General features: G+C 48.7%; 1 protein-coding gene across 1 annotated transcript in view; it reads left to right on the top strand.

The window, feature by feature from the left end:
- Positions 1-4,192: 4,192 nt before the first annotated feature.
- LOC120017864 (lysosomal cobalamin transport escort protein LMBD1-like) overlaps positions 4,193-22,042 on the top strand; it is a 113,678-nt gene continuing 95,828 nt past the window's right edge. Inside the window, exons 1-3 of the mRNA XM_038960826.1 lie at positions 4,193-4,207; positions 11,143-11,319; positions 14,581-14,644. Coding sequence (XP_038816754.1) covers positions 4,193-4,207; positions 11,143-11,319; positions 14,581-14,644 — 256 coding nt within the window. The remainder of the gene's footprint in view (positions 4,208-11,142; positions 11,320-14,580; positions 14,645-22,042) is intronic.

Here is a 22,042-nt window from a genome sequence, read left to right as displayed (position 1 = left end):
CCTATGTGTGTCCCCCAAATAACATCCTGTGCCCTATGTGTGTCCCAAATAGCATCCTGTTCCCTATGTGTCCCAAATAACATCCTGTGCCCTGTGTGTGTCCCCCAAATAACATCCTGTTCCCTGTGTGTCCCAAATAACATCCTGTGCCCTATGTGTGTCCCCCAAATAACATCCTGTGCCCTATGTGTGTCCCAAATAGCATCCTGTTCCCTATGTGTGTCCCCCAAATAACATCCTGTTCCCTGTGTGTCCCAAATAACATCCTGTGCCCTATGTGTGTCCCCCAAATAACATCCTGTGCCCTATGTGTGTCCCAAATAGCATCCTGTGCCCTGTGTGTGTGTCCCAAATAACATCCTGTGCCCTATGTGTGTGTCCCAAATAACATCCTGTGCCCTGTGTGTGTGTCCCAAATAACATCCTGTGCCCTATGTGTGTCCCAAATAACATCCTGTGCCCTATGTGTGTCCCCCAAATAACATCCTGTGCCCTATGTGTGTCCCAAATAACATCCTGTGCCCTATGTGTGTCCCAAATAACATCCTGTTCCCTATGTGTGTCCCCCAAATAACATCCTGTTCCCTATGTGTCCCATATAACATCCTGTGCCCTATGTGTGTCCCAAATAACATACTGTTCCCTATGTGTGTCCCAAATAACATACTGTTCCCTATGTGTGTCCCCCAAATAACATCCTGTTCCCTATGTGTGTCCCCCAAATAACATCCTGTTCCCTATATGTGTCCCAAATAACATCCTGTTCCCTATGTGTGTCCCCCAAATAACATCCTGTTCCCTATGTGTGTCCCCCAAATAACATCCTGTTCCCTATGTGTCCCAAATAACATCCTGTGCCCTGTGTGTGTGTCCCAAATAGCATCCTGTGCCCTGTGTGTGTGTCCCAAATAACATCCTGTTCCCTATGTGTGTCCCCCAAATAACATCATGTGCCCTGTGTGTCCCCCAAATAACATCCTGTGCCCTGTGTGTCCCCAAATAACATCCTGTGCCCTATGTGTGTGTCCCAAATAACATCCTGTTCCCTATGTGTGTCCCCCAAATAACATCCTGTGCCCTATGTGTGTCCCAAATAACATCCTGTTCCCTATGTGTGTCCCCCAAATAACATCCTGTGCCCTATGTGTGTGTCCCAAATAACATCCTGTTCCCTATGTGTGTCCCCCAAATAACATCCTGTGCCCTATGTGTGTCCCAAATAACATCCTGTGCCCTATGTGTGTCCCCCAAATAACATCCTGTGCCCTATGTGTGTGTCCCCCAAATAACATCCTGTGCCCTGTGTGTCCCCCAAATAACATCCTGTTCCCTATGTGTGTCCCCAAATAACACCCTGTTCCCTATGTGTCCCAAATAACATCCTGTTCCCTATGTGTGTCCCCCAAATAACATCCTGTTCCCTATGTGTGTGTCCCAAATAACATCCTGTTCCCTATGTGTGTCCCCCAAATAACATCCTGTTCCCTGTGTGTCCCAAATAACATCCTGTGCCCTGTGTGTGTCCCCCAAATAACATCCTGTTCCCTATGTGTGTCCCCCAAATAACATCCTGTTCCCTATGTGTGTCCCCCAAATAACATCCTGTGCCCTATGTGTGTCCCCCAAATAACATCCTGTTCCCTATGTGTGTCCCCCAAATAACATCCTGTTCCCTATGTGTCCCCCCCAAATAACATCCTGTTCCCTATGTGTGTCCCCCAAATAACATCCTGTTCCCCATATGTGTCCCAAATAACATCCTGTGCCCTGTGTGTGTGTCCCAAATAGCATCCTGTGCCCTGTGTGTGTGTCCCAAATAACATCCTGTTCCCTATGTGTGTCCCCCAAATAACATCATGTGCCCTGTGTGTCCCCCAAATAACATCCTGTGCCCTATGTGTGTCCCCCAAATAACATCCTGTGCCCTATGTGTGTGTCCCAAATAACATCCTGTTCCCTATGTGTGTCCCCCAAATAACATCCTGTGCCCTATGTGTGTCCCAAATAACATCCTGTTCCCTATGTGTGTCCCCCAAATAACATCCTGTGCCCTATGTGTGTGTCCCAAATAACATCCTGTTCCCTATGTGTGTCCCCAAATAACATCCTGTGCCCTATGTGTGTCCCAAATAACATCCTGTGCCCTATGTGTGTCCCCCAAATAACATCCTGTGCCCTATGTGTGTGTCCCCCAAATAACATCCTGTGCCCTGTGTGTCCCCCAAATAACACCCTGTTCCCTATGTGTCCCAAATAACATCCTGTTCCCTATGTGTGTCCCCCAAATAACATCCTGTTCCCTATGTGTGTGTCCCAAATAACATCCTGTTCCCTATGTGTGTCCCAAATAACATCCTGTTCCCTGTGTGTCCCAAATAACATCCTGTGCCCTGTGTGTCCCCCAAATAACATCCTGTTCCCTATGTGTGTCCCCCAAATAACATCCTGTTCCCTATGTGTGTCCCCCAAATAACATCCTGTGCCCTATGTGTGTCCCCCAAATAACATCCTGTGCCCTATGTGTGTCCCCCAAATAACATCCTGTTCCCTGTGTGTGTGTCCCAAATAACATCCTGTTCCCTATGTGTGTCCCCCAAATAACATCCTGTTCCCTATGTGTGTCCCCCAAATAACATCCTGTTCCCTATGTGTGTCCCCCAAATAACATCCTGTGCCCTATGTGTGTCCCCCAAATAACATCCTGTGCCCTATGTGTGTCCCCCAAATAACATCCTGTTCCCTGTGTGTGTCCCCCAAATAACATCCTGTTCCCTATGTGTGTCCCCCAAATAACATCCTGTTCCCTATGTGTGTGTCCCAAATAACATCCTGTGCCCTGTGTGTGTGTCCCAAATAACATCCTGTTCCCTATGTGTGTCCCCCAAATAACATCCTGTTCCCTATGTGTCCCCCAAATAACATCCTGTTCCCTATGTGTGTCCCAAATAACATCCTGTGCCCTATGTGTGTCCCCCAAATAACATCCTGTTCCCTGTGTGTCCCAAATAACATCCTGTTCCCTATGTGTGTCCCCCAAATAACACCCTGTTCCCTATGTGTGTCCCCCAAATAACATCCTGTGCCCTATGTGTGTCCCCCAAATAACATCCTGTTCCCTATGTGTGTCCCAAATAACATCCTGTTCCCTATGTGTGTGTCCCAAATAACATCCTGTTCCCTATGTGTGTGTCCCCCAAATAACATCCTGTGCCCTATGTGTGTCCCCCAAATAACATCCTGTTCCCTATGTGTGTCCCCCAAATAACATCCTGTTCCCTATGTGTGTCCCCCAAATAACATCCTGTTCCCTATGTGTGTGTCCCAAATAACATCCTGTGCCCTATGTGTGTCCCAAATAACATCCTGTTCCCTATGTGTGTCCCAAATAACATCCTGTTCCCTATGTGTCCCCCCCAAATAACATCCTGTTACCTGTGTGTCCCAAATAACATCCTGTTCCCTATGTGTGTCCCCCAAATAACATCCTGTGCCCTGTGTGTGTCCCAAATAACATCCTGTTCCCTATGTGTGTCCCCCAAATAACATCCTGTTCCCTATGTGTGTCCCCCAAATAACATCCTGTTCCCTATGTGTGTCCCCCAAATAACATCCTGTGCCCTATGTGTGTCCCCCAAATAACATCCTGTGCCCTATGTGTGTCCCCCAAATAACATCCTGTTCCCTGTGTGTGTCCCCCAAATAACATCCTGTTCCCTATGTGTGTCCCCCAAATAACATCCTGTTCCCTATGTGTGTGTCCCAAATAACATCCTGTGCCCTGTGTGTGTGTCCCAAATAACATCCTGTTCCCTATGTGTGTGTCCCAAATAACATCCTGTTCCCTATGTGTGTCCCCCAAATAACATCCTGTTCCCTATGTGTCCCCCAAATAACATCCTGTTCCCTATGTGTCCCCCAAATAACATCCTGTTCCCTATGTGTGTCCCAAATAACATCCTGTGCCCCATGTGTGTCCCCCAAATAACATCCTGTTCCCTATGTGTGTCCCCCAAATAACATCCTGTGCCCTATGTGTGTCCCCCAAATAACATCCTGTGCCCTATGTGTGTCCCCCAAATAACATCCTGTTCCCTGTGTGTGTGTCCCCCAAATAACATCCTGTTCCCTATGTGTGTCCCCCAAATAACATCCTGTGCCCTGTGTGTGTCCCCCAAATAACATCCTGTGCCCTATGCGTGTGTCCCAAGTAACATCCTGTTCCCTATGCGTGTCCCCCAAATAACACCCTGTTCCCTATGTGTGTCCCCCAAATAACATCCTGTGCCCTATGTGTGTCCCCCAAATAACATCCTGTGCCCTATGTGTCCCCCCCAAATAACATCCTGTTCCCTATGTGTGTCCCAAATAACATCCTGTCCCCTATGTGTGTGTCCCAAATAACATCCTGTTCCCTATGTGTGTGTCCCCCAAATAACATCCTGTGCCCTATGTGTGTCCCCCAAATAACATCCTGTTCCCTCTGTGTGTCCCAAATAACATCCTGTTCCCTATGTGTGTGTCCCAAATAACATCCTGTTCCCTATGTGTGTGTCCCCCAAATAACATCCTGTGCCCTATGTGTGTCCCCCAAATAACATCCTGTTCCCTATGTGTGTCCCCCAAATAACATCCTGTTCCCTATGTGTGTGTCCCCCAAATAACATCCTGTTCCCTATGTGTGTGTCCCAAATAACATCCTGTGCCCTATGTGTGTCCCAAATAACATCCTGTTCCCTATGTGTGTCCCCCAAATAACACCCTGTTCCCTATGTGTCCCCCAAATAACATCCTGTGCCCTATGTGTGTCCCCCAAATAACATCCTGTTCCCTATGTGTGTCCCCCAAATAACATCCTGTTCCCTATGTGTGTCCCCCAAATAGCATCCTGTTCCCTATGTGTGTCCCAAATAACATCCTGTTCCCTATGTGTGTCCCAAATAACATCCTGTTCCCTATGTGTGTCCCCCAAATAACATCCTGTTCCCTGTGTGTGTCCCAAATAACATCCTGTTCCCTGTGTGTGTCCCCCAAATAGCATCCTGTTCCCTGTGTGTGTGTCCCAAATAACATCCTGTTCCCTATGTGTGTCCCCCAAATAACATCCTGTGCCCTATGTGTGTCCCAAATAACATCCTGTGCCCTATGTGTGTCCCAAATAACATCCTGTTCCCTATGTGTGTCCCCCAAATAACATCCTGTGCCCTATGTGTGTGTCCCAAATAACATCCTTTTCCCTATGTGTGTCCCCCAAATAACATCCTGTGCCCTATGTGTGTCCCCCAAATAACACCCTGTTCCCTATGTGTGTCCCAAATAACATCCTGTTCCCTATGTGTGTCCCAAATAACATCCTGTTCCCTATGTGTGTCCCAAATAACATCCTGTTCCCTATGTGTCCCCCCCAAATAACATCCTGTTCCCTGTGTGTCCCAAATAACATCCTGTTCCCTATGTGTGTCCCCCAAATAACATCCTGTGCCCTGTGTGTGTCCCAAATAACATCCTGTTCCCTATGTGTGTCCCCCAAAATAACATCCTGTGCCCTATGTGTGTCCCAAATAGCATCCTGTGCCCTGTGTGTGTCCCCCAAATAACATCCTGTGCCCTATGTGTGTCCCCCAAATAACATCCTGTGCCCTGTGTGTGTGTCCCAAATAACATCCTGTTCCCTATGTGTGTCCCCCAAATAACATCCTGTTCCCTATGTGTGTCCCCCAAATAACATCCTGTGCCCTATGTGTGTCCCCCAAATAACATCCTGTTCCCTATGTGTGTCCCCCAAATAACATCCTGTTCCCTGTGTGTGTCCCCCAAATAACATCCTGTGCCCTGTGTGTGTCCCCCAAATAACATCCTGTTCCCTATGTGTCCCAAATAGCATCCTGTGCCCTGTGTGTGTCCCCCAAATAACATCCTGTGCCCTGTGTGTGTCCCAAATAACATCCTGTTCCCTATGTGTGTGTCCCAAATAACATCCTGTTCCCTATGTGTGTCCCCCAAATAACATCCTGTTCCCTGTGTGTCCCCCAAATAACATCCTGTGCCCTATGTGTGTCCCAAATAGCATCCTGTTCCCTATGTGTGTCCCCCAAATAACATCCTGTTCCCTGTGTGTCCCAAATAACATCCTGTGCCCTATGTGTGTCCCCCAAATAACATCCTGTGCCCTATGTGTGTCCCAAATAGCATCCTGTGCCCTGTGTGTGTGTCCCAAATAACATCCTGTGCCCTATGTGTGTGTCCCAAATAACATCCTGTGCCCTATGTGTGTCCCAAATAACATCCTGTGCCCTATGTGTGTCCCAAATAACATCCTGTGCCCTATGTGTGTCCCAAATAACATCCTGTGCCCTATGTGTGTCCCCCAAATAACATCCTGTGCCCTATGTGTGTCCCAAATAACATCCTGTGCCCTATGTGTGTCCCAAATAACATCCTGTTCCCTATGTGTGTCCCCCAAATAACATCCTGTTCCCTATGTGTCCCATATAACATCCTGTGCCCTATGTGTATCCCAAATAACATACTGTTCCCTATGTGTGTCCCAAATAACATACTGTTCCCTATGTGTGTCCCCCAAATAACATCCTGTTCCCTATGTGTGTCCCCCAAATAACATCCTGTTCCCTATATGTGTCCCAAATAACATCCTGTTCCCTATGTGTGTCCCCCAAATAACATCCTGTTCCCTATGTGTGTCCCCCAAATAACATCCTGTTCCCTATGTGTCCCAAATAACATCCTGTGCCCTGTGTGTGTGTCCCAAATAGCATCCTGTGCCCTGTGTGTGTGTCCCAAATAACATCCTGTTCCCTATGTGTGTCCCCCAAATAACATCATGTGCCCTGTGTGTCCCCAAATAACATCCTGTGCCCTGTGTGTCCCCCAAATAACATCCTGTGCCCTATGTGTGTGTCCCAAATAACATCCTGTTCCCTATGTGTGTCCCCCAAATAACATCCTGTGCCCTATGTGTGTCCCAAATAACATCCTGTTCCCTATGTGTGTCCCCCAAATAACATCCTGTGCCCTATGTGTGTGTCCCAAATAACATCCTGTTCCCTATGTGTGTCCCCCAAATAACATCCTGTGCCCTATGTGTGTCCCAAATAACATCCTGTGCCCTATGTGTGTCCCCCAAATAACATCCTGTGCCCTATGTGTGTGTCCCCCAAATAACATCCTGTGCCCTGTGTGTCCCCCAAATAACATCCTGTTCCCTATGTGTGTCCCCCAAATAACACCCTGTTCCCTATGTGTCCCAAATAACATCCTGTTCCCTATGTGTGTCCCCCAAATAACATCCTGTTCCCTATGTGTGTGTCCCAAATAACATCCTGTTCCCTATGTGTGTCCCCCAAATAACATCCTGTGCCCTATGTGTGTGTCCCAAATAACATCCTGTTCCCTATGTGTGTCCCCCAAATAACATCCTGTGCCCTATGTGTGTCCCAAATAACATCCTGTGCCCTATGTGTGTCCCCCAAATAACATCCTGTGCCCTATGTTTGTGTCCCCCAAATAACATCCTGTGCCCTGTGTGTCCCCCAAATAACACCCTGTTCCCTATGTGTCCCAAATAACATCCTGTTCCCTATGTGTGTCCCCCAAATAACATCCTGTGCCCTGTGTGTGTCCCCCAAATAACATCCTGTTCCCTATGTGTGTCCCCCAAATAACATCCTGTTCCCTATGTGTGTCCCCCAAATAACATCCTGTGCCCTATGTGTGTCCCCCAAATAACATCCTGTGCCCTATGTGTGTCCCCCAAATAACATCCTGTTCCCTGTGTGTGTGTCCCAAATAACATCCTGTTCCCTATGTGTGTCCCCCAAATAACATCCTGTTCCCTATGTGTGTGTCCCAAATAACATCCTGTGCCCTGTGTGTGTGTCCCAAATAACATCCTGTTCCCTATGTGTGTCCCCCAAATAACATCCTGTTCCCTATGTGTGTCCCCCAAATAACATCCTGTTCCCTATGTGTCCCCCAAATAACATCCTGTTCCCTATGTGTCCCCCAAATAACATCCTGTTCCCTATGTGTGTCCCAAATAACATCCTGTGCCCTATGTGTGTCCCCCAAATAACATCCTGTTCCCTGTGTGTCCCAAATAACATCCTGTTCCCTATGTGTGTCCCCCAAATAACACCCTGTTCCCTATGTGTGTCCCCCAAATAACATCCTGTGCCCTATGTGTGTCCCCCAAATAACATCCTGTTCCCTATGTGTGTCCCAAATAACATCCTGTTCCCTATGTGTGTGTCCCAAATAACATCCTGTTCCCTATGTGTGTGTCCCCCAAATAACATCCTGTGCCCTATGTGTGTCCCCCAAATAACATCCTGTTCCCTATGTGTGTCCCCCAAATAACATCCTGTTCCCTATGTGTGTCCCCCAAATAACATCCTGTTCCCTATGTGTGTGTCCCAAATAACATCCTGTGCCCTATGTGTGTCCCAAATAACATCCTGTTCCCTATGTGTGTCCCAAATAACATCCTGTTCCCTATGTGTCCCCCCCAAATAACATCCTGTTACCTGTGTGTCCCAAATAACATCCTGTTCCCTATGTGTGTCCCCCAAATAACATCCTGTGCCCTGTGTGTGTCCCAAATAACATCCTGTTCCCTATGTGTGTCCCCCAAATAACATCCTGTTCCCTATGTGTGTCCCCCAAATAACATCCTGTGCCCTATGTGTGTCCCCCAAATAACATCCTGTGCCCTATGTGTCCCCCCCAAATAACATCCTGTTCCCTGTGTGTGTCCCCCAAATAACATCCTGTTCCCTATGTGTGTCCCCCAAATAACATCCTGTTCCCTATGTGTGTGTCCCAAATAACATCCTGTGCCCTGTGTGTGTGTCCCAAATAACATCCTGTTCCCTATGTGTGTGTCCCAAATAACATCCTGTTCCCTATGTGTGTGTCCCAAATAACATCCTGTTCCCTATGTGTCCCCCAAATAACATCCTGTTCCCTATGTGTCCCCCAAATAACATCCTGTTCCCTATGTGTGTCCCAAATAACATCCTGTGCCCCATGTGTGTCCCCCAAATAACATCCTGTTCCCTATGTGTGTCCCCCAAATAACATCCTGTGCCCTATGTGTGTCCCCCAAATAACATCCTGTGCCCTATGTGTGTCCCCCAAATAACATCCTGTTCCCTGTGTGTGTGTCCCCCAAATAACATCCTGTTCCCTATGTGTGTCCCCCAAATAACATCCTGTGCCCTGTGTGTGTCCCCCAAATAACATCCTGTGCCCTATGTGTGTGTCCCAAATAACATCCTGTTCCCTATGCGTGTCCCCCAAATAACACCCTGTTCCCTATGTGTGTCCCCCAAATAACATCCTGTGCCCTATGTGTGTCCCCCAAATAACATCCTGTGCCCTATGTGTGTCCCCCAAATAACATCCTGTTCCCTATGTGTGTCCCAAATAACATCCTGTCCCCTATGTGTGTGTCCCAAATAACATCCTGTTCCCTATGTGTGTGTCCCCCAAATAACATCCTGTGCCCTATGTGTGTCCCCCAAATAACATCCTGTTCCCTATGTGTGTCCCAAATAACATCCTGTTCCCTATGTGTGTGTCCCAAATAACATCCTGTTCCCTATGTGTGTGTCCCCCAAATAACATCCTGTGCCCTATGTGTGTCCCCCAAATAACATCCTGTTCCCTATGTGTGTCCCCCAAATAACATCCTGTTCCCTATGTGTGTCCCCCAAATAACATCCTGTTCCCTATGTGTGTCCCCCAAATAACATCCTGTTCCCTATGTGTGTGTCCCAAATAACATCCTGTGCCCTATGTGTGTCCCAAATAACATCCTGTTCCCTATGTGTGTCCCCCAAATAACACCCTGTTCCCTATTTGTCCCCCAAATAACATCCTGTGCCCTATGTGTGTCCCCCAAATAACATCCTGTGCCCTATGTGTGTCCCCCAAATAACATCCTGTGCCCTATGTGTGTCCCCCAAATAACATCCTGTTCCCTATGTGTGTCCCAAATAACATCCTGTTCCCTATGTGTGTGTCCCAAATAACATCCTGTTCCCTATGTGTGTGTCCCCCAAATAACATCCTGTTCCCTATGTGTGTCCCCCAAATAACATCCTGTGCCCTATGTGTGTCCCCCAAATAACATCCTGTTCCCTATGTGTGTGTCCCAAATAACATCCTGTGCCCTATGTGTGTGTCCCAAATAACATCCTGTGCCCTATGTGTGTCCCAAATAACATCCTGTTCCCTATGTGTGTCCCCCAAATAACACCCTGTTCCCTATGTGTCCCCCAAATAACATCCTGTGCCCTATGTGTGTCCCCCAAATAACATCCTGTGCCCTATGTGTGTCCCCCAAATAACATCCTGTTCCCTGTGTGTGTGTCCCCCAAATAACATCCTGTTCCCTATGTGTGTCCCCCAAATAACATCCTGTGCCCTGTGTGTGTCCCCCAAATAACATCCTGTGCCCTATGTGTGTGTCCCAAATAACATCCTGTTCCCTATGTGTGTGTCCCCCAAATAACATCCTGTGCCCTATGTGTCCCCCAAATAACATCCTGTGCCCTATGTGTGTCCCCCAAATAACATCCTGTGCCCTGTGTGTGTCCCCCAAATAACATCCTGTGCCCTATGTGTGTGTCCCAAATAACATCCTGTGCCCTCTGTGTGTCCCCCAAATAACATCCTTTTCCCTAGGTTCCTCCCCTTCTAGGGAGTTTTTCCTAGCCACCGTGCCTCTACATCTGCATTGCTTGCTGTTTGGGGTTTTAGGCTGGGTGTCTGTATAGCACTTTGTGACATCTGTTGATGTAAAAAGGGATTTATAAATTGATTTGATGACAGCCTGCGTGAATAGGGTTGATGCGAGTGGCAATTAAAACAAGTTTTCAACAACACTTTTGCAAAGTAATTCATTTGTAGTGGTGAGATTTCATTTGTGAATATTGTAAATCGAAACATCTCGCTGTTGGCTGTATTGGTGTCAGAAGTGGGATATCATAATGAGCCTACTTAGCTAAGAGTCATTACAATAACAATGAACTGTAAACACTCAGATGTTCTGACAGCTGATGCGGCCCAATAACTTTTTGATATTTTACGTGATAACTCTAACCATTGTTTTTCCATCCACAGGTGATCCTGTCCTTCTGTTGGGTCTACATCAGGAAGTACCAGAGCCGCCAAGAGAGTGAGGTCATCTCAACCATCACTGCAATATGCGCATTGGCCATTGCACTGATAACCTCTGCACTTCTTCCAGTGGATATATTCCTAGTGTCTTACATGAAGCACCCCAACGGTACTTACAAGGTATGTATTCAGCTGCTTCATAAGCCCTGAGACTTAGGCCTATGTCATTTAAGACAATTTGAGTTCGATGATATAGCAGCTTATAGCTGTAGCTCATGTTGCTGTCCATTTGAAACACAACAAGCCATTAGGCCTACTCCTGGGCTAAAAAGCATGCTTGATGGATCATCTTTAGTCTGGGAAACCAGTCCTTAGTTTTCAACTCATTGTCAGAGAACAAGGAATTTGTCTGCAGAGAGGTGATATTTGATGATTACGCTAGTCAAATATCCTTGATGATTCAAGCATGACATGCTTGTGAACGATACTAGCCTGGGAGACGGTCTGTTTCTGCTCTCCTGACAACTCCTAATGGAACTGTCATGCCAAACATGTTTAGCTTGACAATGGAGTAGGCAAAAGCATGAACAGATCAGGGACCAGACTAGAACGATACACAGCAGCACAGAGAGGCCTCCATTCATGAACCAGGGTTTATTACAGTACCAGTTGTCTACTCTACCTTAAAGATGATGGTAATGACTGTAATAACTGACTACCAGTGGTCTACTCTACCTTAGAGATTATTAATGACTGACTACCAGTGGTCTACTCTACCTTGACGAGATTATGTTAATGACTGACAGTACAAAAACCACCAAAAAAAACAAGCCATGAGGTCGAAGCAATTGTCCGTAGACCTCCGAGACAGGATTATGTCGAGGCACAGGTCTGGGGAAGGGTACCAAAACATGTCTACAGCATTAAAGGTCCACAAGAACACAGTGGCCTCCATCATTCTTAAATGGAAGAAGTTTGGAACCACCAAGAATCTTCCTAGAGCTGGCCGCCCGGCCAAATTGAGCAATCGGGGGAGAAGGGCCTTGGTCAGGGAGGTGACCAAGAACCCGATGGTCACTCTGACAGAGCTCCAGAGTTCCTCTATGGAGATGGGAGAACCTTCCAGAAGGACAACCATCTCTGCATCACTCCGCCATAAAGGCCTTTATGTTAGACTGGCCAGACGGAAGCCACTCCTCAGTAAAAGGCACATGACAGCCCCTTTGCAGTTTGCCAAAAGGCACCTAAAGGACTGAGACTATGAGAAATAAGATTCTCTGGTCTGACGAAACCAAGATTTGGCCTGAATGCCAAGCATCACATCTGGAGGAAACCTGGCACCATCCCTACGGTGAAGCATGGTGGTGGCAGCATCATGCTGTGGGGATGTTTTTCAGTGGCAGGGACTGGGAGAGTAGTCAGGTTCGAGGAAAAGATGAACAGAGCAAAGTACAGAGAAATCCTTGATGAGAAAATGCTCAGACTGGGGAGGTCCTGAGGATTTTGGAAGGCAAAGGTTCACCTTCCAACAGGACAACGACCCTAAGCACACAGCCAAGACAACGCAGGAGTGGCGTCAGGACTAATCTCTGAACTTCTCTGGAGAGACCTGAAAATAGCTGTGCAGCGACGCTCCCCGTCTAACCTGACAGAGCTTGAGAGAATCTGCAGAGAAGAACGGGAGAAACTCCCCATATACAGGTGTGCCAAGCTTGTAGCGTCATACCCAAGAAGACCTAAGGCTGTAATTGCTGCTAAAGGTGCTTCAACAAAATAGCCCTGTAACCGTTTTATCATAACCTGTGTCAAGTCACGTCTTAGAATCTCTGCTACGTAAGTGACTAAATAAATAAATCCAGTCTAATATACAGCTACTGCTGAAATACCTAACCCCCTACTATAAAAGCAAGGACAATGATGCAATAGCCATATGTTTTATGTAAAACGAAGAGAGCAGAGATTGTTAATTATTGATGAATAAAGTAAAAAGACACATGATTAACATTATACCAGGGATAATGTCATCATATAGGCACTACCGCTGGTATGTGAATCATATATATATATATTTTTTTTCATGATGTCCTTATCAATGAATCAAGATCTCTTTCTTTTTTCATAAAACAAATAGTCCTGTGTCCGTTTCATCATAGTCCTAGCCTGGCAAATAGCCCAGTGGCCGTTTTCATCATAGTCCTAGCCTGGCAAATAGCCCTGTGTCCGTTTCATCATAGTCCTAGCCTGGCAAATAGCCCTGTGTCCGTTTTCATCATAGTCCTAGCCTGGCAAATAGCCCTGTGTCCGTTTTCATCATAGTCCTAGCCTGGCAAATAGCCCTGTGTCCGTTTTCATCATAGTCCTAGCCTGGCAAATAGCCCAGTGGCCGTTTTCATCATAGTCCTAGCCTGGCAAATAGCCCTGTGTCCGTTTCATCATAGTCCTAGCCTGGCAAATAGCCCAGTGGCCGTTTTCATCATAGTCCTAGCCTGGCAAATAGCCCTGTGTCCGTTTCATCATAGTCCTAGCCTGGCTTTTATAGTTTAATATGACCCATGTCTCAGAAATCTCTGAGAATCTAGGATACACTAATGTTTAGCTGTATGTTCGTGAGTCCTTCATAAATAGCTTTGCAATCAATGTTGTTGTGTAAGGTCTGTTTAGTGTTTTAATCTGTTCAGATGTTGTTGTGAAGGTCTGTTTAGTGTTTTAATCTGTTCAGATGTTGTTGTGAAGGTCTGTTTAGTGTTTTAATCTGTTCAGATGTTGTTGTGAAGGTCTGTTTAGTGTTTTAATCTGTTCAGATGTTGTTGTGAAGGTCTGTTTAGTGTTTTAATCTGTTCAGATGTTGTTGTGTAAGGTCTGCTTAGTGTTTTAATCTGTTCAGATGTTGTTGTGAAGGTCTGTTTAGTGTTTTAATCTGTTCAGATGTTGTTGTGAAGGTCTGTTTAGTGTTTTAATCTGTTCAGATGGTGTTGTGAAGGTCTGTTTAGTGTTTTAATCTGTTCAGATGGTGTTGTGAAGGTCTGTTTAGTGTTTTAATCTGTTCAGATGTTGTTGTGAAGGTCTGTTTAGTGTTTTAATCTGTTCAGATGTTGTTGTTTAAGGTCTGTTTAGTGTTTTAATCTGTTCAGATGTTGTTGTTTAAGGTCTGTTTAGTGTTTTAATCTGTTCAGATGTTGTTGTTTAAGGTCTGTTTAGTGTTTTAATCTGTTCAGATGTTGTTGTGAAGGTCTGTTTAGTGTTTTAATCTGTTCAGATGTTGTTGTGTAAGGTCTGTTTAGTGTTTTAATCTGTTCAGATGTTGTTGTGAAGGTCTGTTTAGTGTTTTAATCTGTTCAGATGTTGTTGTGAAGGTCTGTTTAGTGTTTTAATCTGTTCAGATGTTGTTGTGAAGGTCTGTTGTCTTTATTGTAATCAATGTCCTATTTCTTCTCAATACAGGAGTGGGCAGAAAACAATGAGACACGAGGCCAAATCGAAGACACTGTGCTGTATGCTTATTACTGTGAGTAGGATACTATTTGTATTCATATAGGCATATTTATCAAGGCACAGTGCCAGCAAATTATTTTCTGTTTAAAGTCAAATATTTACCATTGACTTATGTTTGTACCCGTTGTGACTTTAATAGTTTGAACAAATCAACATATTCCTGATTGGTAGAAAGTGATTTTGTATGGAGTGAGAATCTCTATTGGAATAGATGTTTTTGTCCAGGATTAATCTGTGTCCGGGAAACTAGCCATTCAACTGTAAGGGACAGAGGCTCCCCACCTTCTCCATATTGAACTAATGAATGGTTGGATTAATCTGTGTCTGGGAAACTAACCATTCAACTGTACGGGACAGAGGCTCCCCACCTTCTCCATATTGAACTAATGAATGGTTGGATTAACCTGTGTCTCTGGTTGCCTGGTCAATAATAACACTGACATGAATACTCTCTGTATTCATCTCAGTTAGCCTACCTAGGCAGTAATACTCTCTGTATTCATCTCAGTTAGCCTACCTAGGCAGTAATACTCTCTGTATTCATCTCAGTTAGCCTACCTATGCAGTAATATGCTCTGTATTCATCTCAGTTAGCCTACCTAGGCAGTAATATTCTCTGTATTCATCTCAGTTAGCCTACCTAGGCAGTAATACTCTCTGTATTCATCTCAATTAGCCTACCTAGGCAGTAATACTCGCTGTATTCATCTCAGTTAGCCTACCTAGGCAGTAATACTCTCTGTATTCATCTCAGTTAGCCTACCTAGGCAGTAATACTCGCTGTATTCATCTCAGTTAGCCTACCTAGGCAGTAATACTCGCTGTATTCATCTCAGTTAGCCTACCTAGGCAGTAATACTCTCTGTATTCATCTGTTAGCCTACCTAGGCAGTAATACTCTCTGTATTCATCTCAGTTAGCCTACCTAGGCAGTAATACTCTCTGTATTCATCTCAGTTAGCCTACCTAGGCAGTAATACTCTCTGTATTCATCTCAGTTAGCCTACCTAGGCAGTAATACTCTCTGTATTCATCTCAGTTAGCCTACCTAGGCAGTAATACTCTCTGTATTCATCTCAGTTAGCCTACCTAGGCAGTAATACTCTCTGTATTCATCTCAGTTAGCCTACCTAGGCAGTAATACTCTCTGTATTCATCTCAGTTAGCCTACCTAGGCAGTAATACTCTCTGTATTCATCTCAGTTAGCCTACCTAGGCAGTAATACTCTCTGTGTTCATCTCAGTTAGCCTACCTAGGCAGTAATACTCTCTGTGTTCATCTCAGTTAGCCTACCTAGGCAGTAATACTCTCTGTGTTCATCTCAGTTAGCCTACCTAGGCAGTAATACTATCTGTATTCATCTCAGTTAGCCTACCTAGGCAGTAATACTCTCTGTATTCATTTCAGTTAGCCTACCTAGGCAGTAATACTCTCTGTATTCATTTCAGTTAGCCTACCTAGGCAGTAATACTCTCTGTATTCATCTCAGTTAGCCTACCTAGGCAGTAATACTCTCTGTGTTCATCTCAGTTAGCCTACCTAGGCAGTAATACTCTCTGTATTCATCTCAGTTAGCCTACCTAGGCAGTAATACTCTCTGTATTCATTTCAGTTAGCCTACCTCGGCAGTAAAACTCTCTGTGTTCATCTCAGTTAGCTTACCTAGACAGTAATACTCTCTGTGTTCATCTCAGTTAGCCTACTTGATCATGAGTCATTAGTTTCCTCAGCCCAGACCCAATCAGAGAATCTACTTCCATCAGTCGCATAATGTCATCAGAACATTCTCTTTGACAGACAAGGTACAACACTGTGCATGTAAATCCCAGCATGCACTTCAATTCACCTGCCCACCATGCGTTACTTGACTTTGTCCTCTAGACTGAGTCGTAGACGCCACTAATATGATTTTCTGTGTTGCTGTCAAAGATTTGGATGAAAAATGCACTCAAAGGAAGAGTTGAATTTACAGGGTCTTATATAATGCAGAAGTAGTGAGGTCTTAAAATGCAGATTTGGATCCTATCAGGAATGTAATTGATTTAATGGCCAAATGGCCTGGATATATCTTGTCTTGTGTATAGTACAGCAGTTCTACTCAGATTTGTCAGTTCTTTCTCAAGGTACTTAGCTTACAGTACTTGGAAGCATCATATCTCTCCCTGCATATAGAGTGGAGGGAGGAGAGGATAGAGTGGAGGGAGGAGAGGATAGAGTGGAGGGAGGAGAGGATGGAGTGGAGGGAGGAGAGGATGGAGTGGAGGGAGGAGAGGATGGAGTGGAGGGAGGAGAGGATGGAGTGGAGGGAGGAGAGGATGGAGTGGAGGGAGGAGAGGATGGAGTGGAGGGAGGAGAGGATGGAGTGGAGGGAGGATGGAGTGGAGGGAGGAGAGGATGGAGTGGAGGGAGGAGAGGATGGAGTGGAGGGAGGAGAGGATGGAGGGAGGAGAGGATGGAGGGAGGAGAGGATGGAGGGAGGAGAGGATGGAGTGGAGGGAGGAGAGGATGGAGGGAGGAGAGGATGGAGGAGAGGATGGAGTGGAGGGAGGAGAGGATGGAGTGGAGTGGAGGGAGGAGAGGATGGAGTGGAGGGAGGATGGAGTGGAGGGAGGAGAGGATGGAGTGGAGGGAGGAGAGGATGGAGTGGAGGGAGGAGAGGATGGAGTGGAGGGAGGAGAGGATGGAGGGAGGATGGAGTGGAGGGAGGAGAGGATGGAGTGGAGGGAGGAGAGGATGGAGTGGAGGGAGGAGAGGATGGAGTGGAGGGAGGAGAGGATAGAGTGGAGGGAGGAGAGGATAGAGTGGAGGGAGGAGAGGATAGAGTGGAGGGAGGAGAGGATAGAGTGGAGGGAGGAGAGGATAGAGTGGAGGGAGGAGAGGATAGAGTGGAGGGAGGAGAGGATAGAGTGGAGGGAGGAGAGGATAGAGTGGAGGGAGGAGAGGATAGAGTGGAGGGAGGAGAGGATGGAGTGGAGGGAGGAGAGGATGGAGTGGAGGGAGGAGAGGATGGAGTGGAGGGAGGAGAGGATGGAGGGAGGAGAGGATGGAGGGAGGAGAGGATGGAGGGAGGAGAGGATGGAGTGGAGGGAGGAGAGGATGGAGGGAGGAGAGGATGGAGTGGAGGGAGGAGAGGATGGAGGAGAGGATGGAGTGGAGGGAGGAGAGGATGGAGTGGAGTGGAGGGAGGAGAGGATGGAGTGGAGGGAGGATGGAGTGGAGGGAGGAGAGGATGGAGTGGAGGGAGGAGAGGATGGAGTGGAGGGAGGAGAGGATGGAGGAGGATGGAGTGGAGGGAGGAGAGGATGGAGTGGAGGGAGGAGAGGATGGAGTGGAGGGAGGAGAGGATGGAGTGGAGGGAGGAGAGGATAGAGTGGAGGGAGGAGAGGATAGAGTGGAGGGAGGAGAGGATAGAGTGGAGGGAGGAGAGGATAGAGTGGAGGGAGGAGAGGATAGAGTGGAGGGAGGAGAGGATAGAGTGGAGGGAGGAGAGGATAGAGTGGAGGGAGGAGAGGATGGAGTGGAGGGAGGAGAGGATGGAGTGGAGGGAGGAGAGGATGGAGTGGAGGGAGGAGAGGATGGAGTGGAGGGAGGAGAGGATGGAGTGGAGGGAGGAGAGGATGGAGTGGAGGGAGGAGAGGATGGAGTGGAGGGAGGAGAGGATAGAGTGGAGGGAGGAGAGGAGAGGATAGAGTGGAGGGAGGAGTGGATGGAGGGAGGAGTGGAGGGAGGAGTGGATGGAGAGGATAGAGTGGAGGGAGGAGTGGATGGAGAGGATAGAGTGGAGGGAGGAGAGGAGAGGATAGAGTGGAGGGAGGAGAGGAGAGGATAGAGTGGAGGGAGGAGAGGATGGATGGAGGGAGGAGAGGATGGAGGGAGGAGAGGATGGAGGGAGGAGAGGATGGAGGGAGGAGTGGAGGGAGGAGAGGAGAGGATGGATAGAGGGAGGAGAGGATGGATAGAGGGAGGAGAGGATGGATAGAGGGAGGAGAGGATGGATAGAGGGAGGAGAGGATGGATAGAGGGAGGAGAGGATGGATAGAGGGAGGAGAGGATGGATAGAGGGAAGAGAGGATAGAGGGAAGAGAGGACAGCGTAGAGTGGTGGGAGGGAGGAGAGGACGGCGCAGAGTGGACGGCGTAGAATGGTGGGAGGGGGGAGAGGACGGCGCAGAGTGGTGGGAGGGGGGAGAGGACGGCGCAGAGTGGTGGGAGGGGGGAGAGGACGGCGCAGAGTGGTGGGAGGGGGGAGAGGACGGCGCAGAGTGGTGGGAGGGGGGAGAGGACGGCGTAGTGGTGGGAGGGGGGAGAGGACGGCGCAGAGTGGTGGGAGGGGGGAGAGGACGGCGTAGTGGTGGGAGGGGGGAGAGGACGGCGCAGAGTGGTGGGAGGGGGAGAGGACGGCGCAGAGTGGTGGGAGGGGGAGAGGACGGCGCAGAGTGGTGGGGGGGGGGATGAGGACGGCGCAGAGTGGTGGGAGGGGGGAGAGGACGGCGCAGAGTGGTGGGAGGGGGGAGAGGACGGCGTAGTGGTGGGAGGGGGGGAGAGGACGGCGTAGTGGTGGGAGGGGGGAGAGGACGGCGCAGAGTTGTGGGAGGGGGGAGAGGACGGCGCAGAGTGGTGGGAGGGGTGAGAGGACGGCGCAGAGTGGTGGGAGGGGTGAGAGGACGGCGCAGAGTGGTGGGAGGGAGGAGAGGAGGACGGCGCAGAGTGGTGGGAGGGAGGAGAGGACGGCGCAGAGTGGTGGGAGGGGGGAGAGGACGGCGCAGAGTGGTGGGAGGGGGGAGAGGACGGCGCAGAGGGGGGGGAGGGGGGAGAGGACGGCGCAGAGTGGTGGGAGGGGGGAGAGGAAGGGTGGGAGGGGGGAGAGGACGGCGCAGAGTGGTGGGAGGGGGGAGAGGACGGCGCAGAGTGGTGGGAGGGGGGAGAGGACGGCGCAGAGTGGTGGGAGGGGGGAGAGGACGGCGCAGAGTGGTGGGAGGGGGGAGAGGACGGCGCAGAGTGGTGGGAGGGGGGAGAGGACGGCGCAGAGTGGTGGGAGGGGGGAGAGGACGGCGCAGAGTGGTGGGAGGGGGGAGAGGACGGCGCAGAGTGGTGGGAGGGGGGAGAGGACGGCGCAGAGTGGTGGGAGGGGGGAGAGGACGGCGCAGAGTGGTGGGAGGGGGGAGAGGACGGCGCAGAGTGGTGGGAGGGGGGGGAGGACGGCGCAGAGTGGTGGGAGGGGGGAGAGGACGGCGCAGAGTGGTGGGAGGGGGGAGAGGACGGCGCAGAGTGGTGGGAGGGGGGAGAGGACGGCGCAGAGTGGGGGGAGGGGGGAGAGGACGGCGCAGAGTGGTGGGAGGGGGGAGAGGACGGCGCAGAGTGGTGGGAGGGGGAGAGTGGAGGGAGGACAGAATAGAGTGGAGGGAGGACAGAATAGAGTGGAGGGAGGAGTAGAGAGAGGAGAGAGAGGAGAGGAGAGAGAGGAGAGGAGAGAGTGGAGAGGAGAGGAGAGAGTGGAGAGAGGAGAGGAGAGAGTGGATAGAAGTAGAGGAGAGAGTGGATAGAAGTAGAGGACAGAGTGGATAGAAGTAGAGGACAGAGTGGATAGAAGTAGAGGACAGAGTGGATAGAAGTAGAGGACAGAGTGGATAGAAGTAGAGGACAGAGTGGATAGAAGTAGAGGACAGAGTGGATAGAAGTAGAGGACAGAGTGGATAGAAGTAGAGGACAGAGTGGATAGAAGTAGAGGACAGAGTGGATAGAAGTAGAGGACAGAGTGGATAGAAGTAGAGGACAGAGTGGATAGAAGTAGAGGACAGAGTGGATAGAAGTAGAGGTGAGGGTGAAGAAACAGAGAGAATGAGAAAGAGAGATGAATGAGAGAGAGAACTCGCAGCTGCTGATTTGTCTCCCACAAGGAAGCCTATTTGTGTGATTGACTCAGCATCACAACACATCAAAACACAAAGCCTGCGGGGAGACTTGATTTCCTGCAGACCGCTCTCACCAAGCCTTTCTCACCAAGCCTCTCTCACTAAGCCTCCCCAAGCCTCTCTAACACCAAGCCTCTCTAACACCAAATCTCTCTCACTAAGCCTCACCAAGCCTCTATCACCAAGCCTCTCTCACTAAGCCTCACCAAGCCTCTCTAACACCAAGCCTCTCTAACACCAAGCCTCTCTAACACCAAGCCTCTCTAACACCAAGCCTCTCTAACACCAAGCCTCTCTCTCTGTCTGTAGCGTCTGAACAGTCCAACTTCTGTCTGTATCGTCCGAACAGTCCAACTTCTGTCTGTAGCGTCCGAACACTCCAACTTCTGTCTGTAGCGTTCGAACAGTCCAACTTCTGTCTGTAGCGTCTGAACAGTCCAACTTCTGTCTGTAGCGTCTGAACAGTCCAACTTCTGTCTGTAGCGTCCGAGCAGTCCAACTTCTGTCTGTAGCGTCCGAACACTCCAACTTCTGTCTGTAGCGTCCGAACAGTCCAACTTCTGTCTGTAGCGTCCGAACAGTCCAACTTCTGTCTGTAGCGTCTGAACAGTCCAACTTCTGTCTGTAGCGTCCGAACAGTCCAACTTCTGTCTGTAGCGTCCGAACAGTCCAACTTCTGTCTGTAGCGTCTGAACAGTCCAACTTCTGTCTGCAGCGTCCGAACAGTCCAACTTCTGTCTGCAGCGTCCGAACAGTCCAACTTCTGTCTGCAGCGTCCGAACAGTCCAACTTCTGTCTGCAGCGTCCGAACAGTCCAACTTCTGTAGCGTCCGAACAGTCCAACTTCTGTAGCGTCCGAACAGTCCAACTTCTGTAGCGTCCGAACAGTCCAACTTCTGTAGAGTCCGAACAGTCCAACTTCTGTCTGCAGCGTCTGAACAGTCCAACTTCTGTCTGTAGCGTCCGAACAGTCCAACTTCTGTCTGCAGCGTCCGAACAGTCCAACTTCTGTCTGTAGTGTCCGAACAGTCCAACTTCTGTCTGTAGCGTCCGAACAGTCCAACTTCTGTCTGTAGTGTCCAAACAGTCCAACTTCTGTCTGCAGCGTCCGAACAGTCCAACTTCTGTAGTGTCCGAACAGTCCAACTTCTGTCTGTAGCGTCCGAACAGTCCAACTTCTGTCTGCAGCGTCTGAACAGTCCAACTTCTGTCTGTAGCGTCCGAACAGTCCAACTTCTGTCTGTAGCGTCCGAACAGTCCAACTTCTGTCTGTAGCGTCCGAACAGTCCAACTTCTGTCTGTAGCGTCCGAACAGTCCAACTTCTGTCTGCAACGTCCGAACAGTCCAACTTCTGTCTGCAGCGTCTGAACAGTCCAACTTCTGTCTGTAGCGTCTGAACAGTCCAACTTCTGTCTGTAGCGTCTGAACAGTCCAACTTCTGTCTGCAGCGTCTGAACAGTCCAACTTCTGTCTGTAGCGTCCGAACAGTCCAACTTCT

Source organism: Salvelinus namaycush, chromosome 22 (assembly GCF_016432855.1).
Source record: "Salvelinus namaycush isolate Seneca chromosome 22, SaNama_1.0, whole genome shotgun sequence".
In the NCBI taxonomy this organism is placed as follows: domain Eukaryota; kingdom Metazoa; phylum Chordata; class Actinopteri; order Salmoniformes; family Salmonidae; genus Salvelinus; species Salvelinus namaycush.
This window is presented reverse-complemented; position numbering and strand designations above follow the sequence as displayed.